Genomic DNA, 12,595 nt, shown 5'->3' with positions numbered 1-12,595 from the left:
TATTTTAACAATTTATATTTTACCAGTACACTTTAGATATATTTACAAATATAATTTGTGGTCAGGATTATTTCAAGACAAGAAACTGCTCAAATAAAAGCAGATCCTATTCATGACCCTGGTCAAGTAGAGTGATTGTCATGGCCGAGGTAAGCTCATGTGACGCGTTAAGGTATTAATATATAAAAATAAAATACAGCCCGTTCTGCATCTAAGGCACCGTCCTATTCTACACCTGTATTAAGTACTTAGAGATAAAAGAACAGTTTTAGTTCCGATGTATACCGGACACAGTTCTCTACAGGTCCTGTTAGTGGACATCACTAAGATGGGGTCTAAGAGCTGGAGTCAAAACAAACCTGGAAAGTGTCTATATATATCAAAGATAAAAAATAAAATAAAAATATTCACAGAAAGCAGCTGCATATAAAATACATCAAAGACACTTAAATAAACAGTGATGGATCTATTCCTACACAGATGGAATGATACTAATTAGCTAATTTTATACTTAACTTCCTGTAAGCTCTGTGGCCTTTGAATGATAAAAAATAATCAGTTAATAACCTATTACATATTTTAAAGTAAACTCTTCAACATTAACTCAGTACACAAAGTCTTTACCACTGGACTCCTCAAGCATATGGAGACCGATCTTTTATTATAACTGCCTGGACATTGCTCAACTGCAAATGGCCACACATCTACAGTCTAGTGTGGAGAACACCGGCACATACCAATAAATCACTTGAACCTTCTCAAACCCATGAACTGTAAATGTACATTTGAATTCCCAAGTTTCCATCCTCAACCAGGTGACATGCTTCTTATCTGTAGTATTGCTAATAATCTGTCAATTTCACAGCAGCTTCATAATCCAAAACTCCTCTAGACTTTGCTTGCACCCTCAGTCCACATTCTTCTGCCCTGCGTATGTCACTTCAAATTCTGTTTACAAAAACAAACGCAATCTAGTGCTGTAATCTGCTGTGTAGTAATCTTAGTAACAGCATTTCATCTTGTAGTACAGAGCTAGAATTCCCTTGACCACACTATAAAGTACAGTAACATACAGGATGATCCAAACCTGCTGCCTACTTCTCATTCCAAACCAGACAAAATGGCCAAATAGCCTAATACTGATTATTTCCATAATACTTAAATATGTGGAAATAGTTTTAAATATTTATATTTATGCATATTCGAAGAGAACCAAATTTAGCATATATATATATATATATATATATATTAGATTTAAAGGGCACAAGGATATAAGAGTTGAATTTAGACCTTGGATGATTAAAACAAACAGTAACTGTGAATACATGCACATTAGGATCTGACAGTTTAGTATGACCCTGAGGGAACTTTGGGCATTTGAGAACACGTTAAATCATTCAAGTTTTGCTACAAGAAAAGAACCCATTTGTTCAAACCCCTGGGGAACATAAAACAGAAACATGCAGAAACCTTGTCAAGTGTGCAAGCAAGAGGTTACAGTAATTCTGTGTTATATTATGCAATATAGTCAAGCATGGATTCATGGAGACATCAGAAGTTATTTTACTTTGAGGGTTCACTTAAATTAGAATTTGATAACTAGTTTTACTTATGTACAGGATATCAACAATACAGGTATTTACTACACAACAGAAACTTACAACATAAAAACCTCACAAAGCAACAAGTGTTATTGTGCCAGTCTGCATTTGAGCTCCTACATCCTTCAATCTCTGAGCCTAAAGCTGTATAGATGAATGTTTACACTCAATCTGATTTTTAGCTTGGAGTATGATCAATCTGTTTTTATTGAAATCTCTTGACCAGAATTTGCTATCTAAAAGTGTTATACAGTAGGAATGCTTCTCAATGGTCTACACAGAGTAAAGCTAGAGTTGTTGCCCAGCTACAGTAAGGATACAGTGTTAAACACTATATTGGTGTTTATAAGTTTGGAGCTGGAAAAAAAATAAAAAAATAAGAGGAAAATACGCACCAGCATCTTGTCAAACCTCATACTTCTAAGACAGATTCCAATTTGGTTACATACCTGAGCTCCTTTTGCATTTCTGACACGGGTTTTAATAAGTATGTGTATGACTGGAACCACTATGTCAGCTGAAAATATGTGAGCTGGTTCCTCTTTCCATTCTTAGTGACCTACCATCAAACTTGACTCACTAACTAACCAGATCATTTTATAAAGCTCAATGTAGCAATGACAATGTTATAACGAACATGAAGAAATGGAATGAAATGGAGGCTAGAATTTTGCAAAAAGGTGCACATGGTACTTTCAAAAGTAACCGACAGGAGACAACAGCCATTTGAATAAATTACAAAGTTGTCCCCACGTTTAAAAGACAAAAACAACAACAATAATGAGAAGATAGATTTAACATAGGTGAATTGCTAGGTGATAGGTGAAAAGACAGAACTGCTAAACAAAGACATAAGCACACTGAAGGAATCTAACGTTTTCCCTGAAGCATTTCTTTATCGTTTTTCTTTGTAATTATTTTCTGTTGCTTAACCCATCTATTATCTGAAGAGCAGAGACTGTGCGGCACAGTGCACTTTCTGAGGGTTCCTCTGGCTGTCCAGATGAGTCTGAATGCTAAGACTCTGAGGCTCAACTCGATAAGACTCATGGAGTGCAATATCCAGCAGGCCCTAAATAGACCTGCCCATTCACATTTCTAAAAAAAAAAAAAAAAAAAAAAAAGAGAGAAACAAGTGGTCAATTCTACAAACAATACAAACTAATACAATAAGATGTGAATGACTAAAAGGGATAGTTCACCCACAAATCAGAATTCTGTCATGAACGGCAGCCTCTGTCTCAATTCACTTCTGCTGCATCTTTTTTTCCATTCAATTAAAGTGAATGACAGAATTTTCATATTTGGGTGAACTATCCTTTAATGAAGTCAATAGCCCTCACCAGACAGAGCTTCAATAGGCTGGGCTGGATGGAGGGAACTCGTTTTCTCTTCAAAGGCCACTCTGGGCCCCTCGGGGCCCCCATCAGCCATTAGGGGTTTGCCTCTTGCATGAACACCCAGATCAATCAGCTCCTCAAAGCTCCAGGGTCCACCTTTACCATTTAATCCTGGCACAAGGCCCACCTTAGAGACTTCATTCAAAAACTCTGAGCCCTCCATCAGACAGGACTTGGGAGGTGGGCTGCCAGAGGATAAAGCAGCAGAGATTTAATCTGGTTGCCATCAGATTGTGTGATGACACAGAAATAACAAATCTGAATCAGGTAAATTGAGAATTTCAATGTGATGAAAAAGTTAATCAGTATTATAAAACGGACAGTTCTGACCACACATTCTAAAATAATGTGCAAAGCCTGGCATTCGTAAACAACCTACAGTTAGACAAATGAACCATTTTACCATTTAACTGTTTATTACGATTATTAAAATGAGTAAATGTAACTTAATTGAACATTGGTGTCTTTTATCACAGAGGTTTTCGAACTGCGGTCCGGGGACCCCCAGGGGCCGTAAGGGGGTCAGTGAAACAAAATGGAGAAAAAAAAAAAGTAAATAAAACACTAAAAAGTAAAAAAAAAAAAAAAAACATGAAAAAAGTCATATTTATTTGAAATTATTACAGTTTCATTCTGAAACCATGGGATTAATCACAATTATTTTATTCTTTTGACAGCCGTAGTTTTAAACTATAATAAATAAAAAACAAATCTGCATATATTATGAAAACAAAAAAAAAAAAAACTTTTTTATTTGAAAGATATAAGAGTTCTTCACATTCTCTTTAAAGGTGCCTTGAAACAATATTTATTGTGAAAAGTGCTACATTAATAAATTTGAATTAAAAATGTTTCTCTTTAGGTTTAAACATCTGACATTACTATAATAGAGGGAAAAAAAGACACACTGTCAAATTAATAAAAAGTATATACAGTTGTGCTCAAAAGTTTGCATACCCTGGCAGAAATTGTGAAATTTTGGCATTGATTTTGAAAATATGACTGATCATGCTCCCCAGAGATCCCCGAATTTTCCACTTCTTAATAAGTGATTGAACAGTACTGACTGGTATTTTCAAGGCTTTGGGTATCTTTTGATATCCTTTTCCATCTTTATAAAGTTCCATTACCTTGTTACACAGGTCTTTTGACAGTTCTTTTCTGCTCCCCATGGCTCAGTATCTAGCCTGCTCAGTGCATCCATGTGAGAGCTAACAAACTCATTGACTATTTATACACAGACACTAATTGCAAATGAAAAAGCCACAGGTGTGGGAAATTAACCTTTAATTGCCATTTAAACCTGTGTGTGTCACCTTGTGTGTCTGTAACAAGGCCAAACATTCAAGGGTATGTAAACTTTTGATCAGGGCCATTTGGGTGATTTCTGTTATCATTATGATTTAAAAAGGAGCCAAACAACTATGTGATAATAAATGGCTTCATATGATCACTATCCTTAAATAGAAGACAGTTTATTTCTGCATGATCAGTCATATTTTCAAAATCAATGCCAAAATTTCACAATTTCTGCCAGGGTATGCAAACTTTTGAGCACAACTGTATTTTCCATATAAAATTTAAACAAAACATTTTGTTTTAGTACAATGGCACAATAAAAGCCAGTTATTTTAATTTAGAAAAACATGTCTTTGTAATGATCATGTTTACTATTTAACTCACAGGGATCATCATATTTAGGGGTCCTTGGCAACAAAACGTTAAAAAAAAAAACAAAAAAAAAACAAAAAAACAAACAACAACTAGATTATCACATTGCAAATGCCGCTGTTTAATAAATGCAATAAGCTTCTTGAGTTTATGTGATACAGTGGTTTTTACTATGACTAAGGGGTGGGTCTTGGCACTGTGTTTTGCGTTATGCCTAAGAGATGATTTCTGTACCTGTCAACTGAGGGATCGTCTGTGCTGGGTCCATTGCTGTTCTCCTTATCATCCACATCGGTTTCTCCATTCACACTACCAACTGGCTCCTCTCGCTCTGTCACTGGCTCCTCCAAAGGCAGGTGATGCTCCTGGGAGTCTGACGGCTCTGCTTCCTCAACACTTTGGTCAGACTCCACAGCCTGGTTCTCTGAATTTTGAAGAAACATCTTTTATTTCATCCTACATATAAACAACTGAATTGATCTCTGCTGTTGCCACCAAAGCAATATGGTCATAAAGACACTGACCCTTATTTTCACAGTTTATTTGGTCCTCAGCCTCCTCTCCATTTTCATCAGGAATGTCTCTCTCATCATTACTCTGAGGAAAATACATACAAACACAACATAAGCAACACCTGTGTCGTGGAAATTTACATCTGTTCAAGTTAATATTTACATATGATTTATACGCTTTGTATAAATTTGTTTTAAATATATGCCAGTCAGATGCGGAGGGCTTCCCAGAGTCCCAGTTTCTGTCAAGTTTTCTCCTCATCTAGTTTGTAAGGGACTATTCTTTGTAAAGCTGTTTTGGAACAATATGTTTTGGAAAACGTGCTATACAGAGAAATGGAACTGAACAGAAATTACACTTACCTTAAAATCGATTTGGTCTGTTTTTCTGGTTCTCTTCATAATTTCTTCAATTCTCTAGAGATGGAAAGAGAAAGAACACTGATATCAGCCTCTGCCTCAAACGCAGTCATTTCATGAGTGAGACAAAAAAAAAACAAAAAAACGGTGGAAATGTCAGTGTCATGTGCCAGCGCTCACCTTCTTTCTCTCTATGCGCTCCTGTTGGTTCTGTTCCAAAATGCGTGCTCTCTCCAGACGCTGCTTCTCTGCCTCCTCTAGGGCCTTCGCCTCAGCCTCCTCACGCTGCCGTTGGATGAGCAATAAGTCAGTCACTCAACTGACCAATCATCAGCTCTATGAGGGTTTAAGAGAGCAGACTAACCTCTTTCTGAAGCTCGGCCTGTATTTGCTGCTCCTCCAGCTCTGCTTGCTGTCTCTCCTCCTCTGCTTTACAAGCCTGCTCCTCCTCTTCTCTCTTCCTCTCCTCCACAAGTCTCTTCTCCTCCTCTACTTGCATCAAGCGCTTCTCCTCTGCAAGACGCTTCTCCTCCTCTTTCCGCAGCCTGTTGAGACACGATACCAGAGGGCCTTCGGCACTTGAAAAGTAAATAGTTTTAACACACTGAGGCAAGGTTTACTTTAGCTTCTTTCTTAATTACTAGATAAGGATGTTTAAAAAACATTTTTATAGAGATTGCATCAACAAAAAGCAATTTCTAGCTGATGAAATATTTTAGAGCGGAGCATAACTAGAAAAACGTGTATTTCACCATATACATTTTCATGATTTTTTTCAAATAATTTGACTCTTCCATGCTTCGAAAACACAATTTTGTAATTCTCTGACATATTTTCAATGACCGTGGGAACCCTGGTCACAATCATGAAAAATTAATAGCTCTACAAACTAGGGATGTGCGAGACTAGTCGACTAAACGGTTCTGATGCTGCTAGTCGACACTGGAATTACTAGTCGGTTAATATTTCCCCCCATTAAACTGATAATTTTTACACATTTACGTTTGGCTTTATCTTTATATTTTTACAGAGGCTACATTTAAATTACTGTCATATTAATGTTACATCTTTTAAATAGAATTAATAATACAAATATTATTTTAAAAAAGAGGATCTGGAGCAGATACAGAGTTTAATTTCACTTCAGGCTGTGTGTGCTTCTTCCCTCTCACTCGCGGCACGCGCAGGAAAATGTCCTCTCACTACACAAGCAAAGTAGATATGAAATCACTTCGGTGGTGCGGGAATCGGCTTTCCAAATGTTTGAAAGTCCCTATGGATGTTTTCACATTTGAGTCTTCTTTACATCTGTGCATGCTTGGATGTTATTTTTCCGCTGAGCGGGCTTTTTCAAGTGCAGGATAGCCGCCTCAGGTGAGTCAAGTCCCGTCTTTCACCAGACCATGTCGACGGCTTAATTTTACTCATCAAAACATTTATGCTTTTAAGTAGCCTAGAAAATAACTGTTTTTAGACTATGTATGCAATTTTTTTAATTTGCTGTTTAAGAAGGTTATTTTCAAGGAGGTGCCGACTGCTTAACGGGTTAAACTATCTTTTATTCTGTTTGCACGTCATGTTTGGAATACATTAGGTTTATTGTAGGCTACATCACAGGCCTATTTTTTCTATCCTATAGCTATTTTTTTTATTTTATTTTTTTACATCGTAACTTATTGGTTAACGTTCTTTAATGAACAGCTGTCATATTAGATCAATGGCTAATGCACATCTACACGCTTCTCTCTCATAGATTTGGCTTAGTCTACCTGTTAATTATTTTCAACAATGTCCTGACTGTTTTAATATGTTAAGTAACTTTTACTTGGTGATTTCCGTTTAGAACAGGCTTGCTTGCTCTACCTCTTATAATTCATTATGGGCTAAAGAAAATAATGGACAAGGCATTTGATTGGACCTGTGATATTCACAAGCAGTTTAACCAACAAATATTACTGACAGTATTAAGTGCAAACTGAGGTACTGGGTGTAAAAGTAGGATTTAATGCTGGTACTATCTACAAAAAACAAAACCTAGAACTGTCTTGCGGACATTGAGACGCTGAAGTGAGTGAAATAAATGTACCTCTCCTGCTCTTCTTTCTGTATGCGGAGCTGTTCTTCTTTCTCTTTCTGTTCACGTGCCAGACGTCGGTTCTCTGCCAGGATCTTTGAAGCCTCTGCGGCTGAGCTGGTTCCTGCAATGGATTTTGAACTGGAATCTGAGAACAGCACAGACACAAAACACATTAACATCCCCAAAGCAAAATGCGACAAATACCTCATTAGTATAGCACTATGTGGTAAATTGCATTGAGGAAAATGGTAGTAGAAATCTATCCAGCAGAGGGTGCTTTGCCTCAATCAAAAACCTGCATGGCAGTGAATAGACACACAGTAACCCCTGCAATACCTAAACCTAAATACAACAATGGTGTGGTTTTGCTGCTTAAGTTACTGAAATGCTTTGTATTGGCCAGACACTTTGCAAGGCAGGAAGCAGTAAAAAGCTTTAGTATTTTCACAGCACATCTCTTAATGACCATTAAATAAATGAAATAAACCTGCTTCATCATCTTGGCCGAAGCACTTAGGGTTGGGTTCTAAAATTAACACTTTTAGAATGTTGGCAACTAAAATCCAGCCATGATTTTGTAATATCTATATTCTGAATGGTGATTTTCTTTCTGCAGTTCTTCTATTTGCACACTGAATTGTGATTGGTCTTATCTTACAATTGATCCATCTATATTGCCAGCTATATTACTTTACCCAATTACATTCAATGACTCATTTAGTCCTTCATGATTATTAGATTTTTTTTTTTTTATAAATAATTTTATAGAGATTGCACAAGAAGAGCAATTTCTATTCAGTTAAATATTTAAAGGGATAGTTCACCCAAAAATGAAAATTCAAGTTTTTTTCAAATCTGAAATTTATTCACCCTCATGATATCCCAGGTGCTTAAAATGCAAGTGAATGGAGATTTCTATTTAGAAGCTCCAAAATCACAGACAGTCAGCATAAACATCATCGATACGACTTCAGCTGTCTTCTTCTAAAGCGACGCAATCACTTTTGGTGTGAAAAATATCAATATTTAAGTACTTTTACTTTTTAACTCTAAATCATGCTTCTGTCAAGAGCGGTAAGCACGTGTTATGCAATTGCATTGGCATTTGAAACACGCGAGAACTGAGGCACGTGCATCACAGCCGGAAGAGCAGCGCTGTTTACAAGTGACGAGGAGGAACGCTGTACAGTAGCTTGGTTGGTTTTGGTTTAGATCTGTAGATCTGTTTCTTTACTCACAAAGGTGCATTTGTGTGCTTATCCTGGATGTCTCAACTGAGAGGAGAACGTGAGATTACGTCGATATCATGGCAACGGAATACGTCACACGAGAGACCATGTGATCACCACCCTCTCCTGAAGCTTACCGGAAGCGTTTGATTATAGTTAAAAAGTATTTACATATTTATATTTTTTTGCACCAAAAGTGATCATATTGCTTTAGAAGACATTAATTTAACCCCTGGAGTTGTATCAATGACATTTATGCTGACTAGTGATTTTTAGAGCTTCAAAAGAGAAATCGCCATTTACTTGCATTTTAAGGACCTACTGAGCTAAGATATTTTTCTATTCTTCTTCAAATGTTTTCTGGTTAAGAAAGAAAGTCATACACACCTGGGATATCGTGAGTAAATAATGAGAGAATTTTCATTTTTGGGTGAACTATCCCTTTAATATTTTATTTCCATGATATTTAAAGGTATGGAAAAACATTTTAATTCCCTGATATTCCCATTTTTCCATGACTGTGAAAATCCTGATACAACTTTTCTAAGAATTACTTTGCCTAATTCCTTTGCTGCGACGCAAGCACTAATATTTTTATTCAAATGAGAGTCAAAATTTAATATTTGTCTATCTCCAAGTATGCTTACAGACCTCTGATTCAATACTATTATTTTTTTAGATGTATTTTTTGTTTTTACTACCATTTTTTTGAATAATTGTTGCGCTTGAATATGGAGAGGATGGTTCGTACACATGAATATCTGGGTACTCACCCTCTTTGGTCTTAGGTGCAGGTGCTGAGCTGGGTGTGCTGGTGTCTGGAGACTGTGGGGTGACAGGCACCATTGGAGACATTTCCTTTGGCTTGGAGTCCCTCTTGCGGAGGGTAGGGGGAACGGTGGGGGTAAGAGCGGGTTTCTGAATGGGCGGAGGTTTGGATGTGGCAGAGGGCTGAGGGGATGGAGGCCTCTGTTTCAAGCCGCTGGGTGAAGGAGGTTGAAAACGTGGACTCTGCCTGAAGGAGACAAATGTAAATAAAGAAGAGAGATGGGATACGGACATTTGTGATATGCACAATGGGTGATGCAATTTGTGTAGAAGATTGTAAAAGTTCCAAATCAAAAGTGAAACCACTGCAAGGTAAAACTAATCACGAGAGCCTTACTTGGCTGCTCCAGGTGAGGGCGCTCTTGTGATGGGGTTAGCAGTGGCGGCAGGAGAGGGCGATCGATGACGACTGGAGGGTGAGGCAGGGCGTTTTCCAAGTGGTGACACAAAACGTTTGTCCTTCTCACCTTTTTGCTTTTACAAAAGAGAGATAAAAGTGAGAATTATACTTCACTACAAGCATGACACATATCGAGTATAAAAGAGCCCCAGATTTGCCAGGTGCTTACTATATAATAGAATAGTGATCAATAACTGTTTTGCCAGATCAGACTATGGTGCAAATGTTACTTTAAGATAGGGTTTGACTCTCATCTGACTGTTGTAAACCTGCAACAGATTTTTAACATGATGGTTTATCAACGTGACCTGTCCCTTCAATCTATTTTTAACTAGGGGGCTTTTACACTGGCAGTTTATTTTGAAACAGAGCAAGGTTGGCATGAAAAACTGGTAATGTGAAAGCTGTCATGTGGACCGGGGAGCGCACCGCGGTACCGAACCCGAGACTACCTGTAGGAGGTGGTCTGAGTTCGGTTGCAATGGATCTGTAGTGTGATTTGCGTGAATGTGAAAGCAACTCGGACTCGGGTACGCACAAGTTCAGGAAGTAAAGTAACCTAAGCATGCGTTTTAGCTGATGACGACATTTATCTATCTATACACCTTATAAATACTATATATAAATACTATTATAGGTTATAAATATAGGGTATAATAGGAGATGACAGTGGCAATAACTTCACCTTGGACATGAGCGTAAACGTACGGTGTAAACAAAGATGCAAATGAATTCCTTGCAATCAGCTGTCTCCTCAAAAAATGCTGTTTGCGTTACGCCATGAAGCGCACATATACGCAGTTGTCGTTCACTCTGCTGTGCATAATGGCACCAAAAAAAAAAGTATGATGAGTAGCGTTGTGTTCTCCATGCATGTTTGTGATGACGTAAGATGAACGCAAATGGACTGGGGTTCGTTAGAATCCAGACCAATGCTGCGGGGGGCACCGGGAACAATCGCACTCGGAATCGGACCGCAGCAAATGTGCCCAGTGTGAAAGCCCCTTAATGTCCAGATACTCATGATGTAAATGGAACAACTGAACTAAATGCAAGACAAATGCATAAGAATAGAGGTGTCTTTCACTGCAGACACTTCCAGCACAAACACACGGAAGCAGCCAGCAATGAGTACACCATGTTTTCAGCTCTGACTCTACATCATCTCTTCAAATGACTATCAAACAGATCAGATACAGAGTGCTGTGGGTCAAGCCACTGGAGAAGGAAGAGTACAGTAAAACAATCAAAGGGAAATACGTCAGTTTGAATTTACATTTCTCCAATGAATATACCAAAGAGAGTTCCTTTACTTTCTCTGTGACACACACACAAGCTCAGTCAGTGTTCATTATATGTAGGACAGTGCTACAAATTAACTGCATGTCTGACCAAATCACTGAAGTGACATTTCTCTATACAGGAGATCAGACTATCACATGTAGTTCATATCAGATTATTTTAGTGTGAAACTAAACTAAACTTCTAGAGAGCAGCTGTGTGTTGGTTAATCATGATAGTTATTGGATCTAATGATAGTCTGAGAGAGTTCACTTCATTGTTGGCTGGCGTCTCTTTGCAAAGTTAAGCATGTCACAATTACGCACAAACACGCAATACAAGTATTTACAACAGGGCCAATTGCAATGCATTGGCCAAGCAATTGCCTCTCAGTTTGTGTACTTTTATAAAGCGTGTTTCTGGCCTTAGATTATTCACTATCCCTTCATTTCTCAAGAAAAGAGTGCTTGGCACTTAGTCAAAAAGTGATTGATGTAACCTATTTCCCAGTCTCTACAGCGGACATTGCAGCTGGAGCAATCTTCAGCAGGGATCAGATAGTGTTATTCAAAACGGACAGCTCACTGATTAACATCAGGGATAAATCCAAGCTGATTTGCAAAGCAAACCTTAATGGATGTTCATACAGTTGAAGTCAGAAGTTTACATACACTTACGGGTGCATCTCAATAAATTAGAATGTCGTGGAAAAGTTCATTTATTTCAGTAATTCAACTCAAATTGTGAAACTTGTATATTAAATAAATTCAACGCACACAGACTGAAGTAGTTTAAGTATTTGGTTCTTTTAATTGTGATGATTTTGGCTCACATTTAACAAAAACCCACCAATTCACTATCTCAAAAAATTAGAATATGGTGACATGCCAATCAGCTAATCAACTCAAAACACCTGCAAAGGTTTCCTGAGCCTTCAAAATGGTCTCTCAGTTTGGTTCACTAGGCTACACAATCATGGGGAAGACTGCTGATCTGACAGTTGTCCAGAAGACAATCATTGACACCCTCCACAAGGAGGGTAAGCCACAAACATTCATTGCCAAAGAAGCTGGCTGTTCACAGAGTGCTGTATCCAAGCATGTTAACAGAAAGTTGAGTGGAAGGAAAAAGTGTGGAAGAAAAAGATGCACAACCAACCGAGAGAACCGCAGCCTTATGAGGATTGTCAAGCAAAATCGATTCAAGAATTTGGGTGAACTTCACAAGGAATGGACT

General features: G+C 37.8%; 1 protein-coding gene across 14 annotated transcripts in view; it reads right to left on the bottom strand.

Moving 5' to 3' along the window:
• Nucleotides 1–125: 125 nt before the first annotated feature.
• The window catches only part of LOC127418262 (ensconsin-like), a 68,702-nt gene continuing 56,232 nt past the window's right edge, over nt 126–12,595 (bottom strand). For 12 of the 14 annotated variants that reach the window (XM_051658765.1, XM_051658755.1, XM_051658759.1 and 9 more), the window contains 10 exons: nt 10,016–10,152; nt 9,624–9,865; nt 7,631–7,766; nt 5,909–6,122; nt 5,725–5,829; nt 5,548–5,601; nt 5,197–5,269; nt 4,907–5,096; nt 2,945–3,186; nt 126–2,699 (listed from right to left, as the gene is read on the bottom strand). In XM_051658765.1, the coding sequence (XP_051514725.1) occupies nt 2,692–2,699; nt 2,945–3,186; nt 4,907–5,096; nt 5,197–5,269; nt 5,548–5,601; nt 5,725–5,829; nt 5,909–6,122; nt 7,631–7,766; nt 9,624–9,865; nt 10,016–10,152 (1,401 nt within the window). In that variant the 3' untranslated portion in view covers nt 126–2,691. The remainder of the gene's footprint in view (nt 2,700–2,944; nt 3,187–4,906; nt 5,097–5,196; nt 5,270–5,547; nt 5,602–5,724; nt 5,830–5,908; nt 6,123–7,630; nt 7,767–9,623; nt 9,866–10,015; nt 10,153–12,595) is intronic. The other 2 variants (XM_051658756.1, XM_051658767.1) reach the window with 1 other exon arrangement.

Source organism: Myxocyprinus asiaticus, chromosome 27 (genome assembly GCF_019703515.2).
Source record: "Myxocyprinus asiaticus isolate MX2 ecotype Aquarium Trade chromosome 27, UBuf_Myxa_2, whole genome shotgun sequence".
NCBI lineage: Eukaryota > Metazoa > Chordata > Actinopteri > Cypriniformes > Catostomidae > Myxocyprinus > Myxocyprinus asiaticus.
The sequence above is the reverse complement of the archived record's forward strand: the minus strand, read 5'-3'. Positions and strand labels throughout refer to the sequence as shown.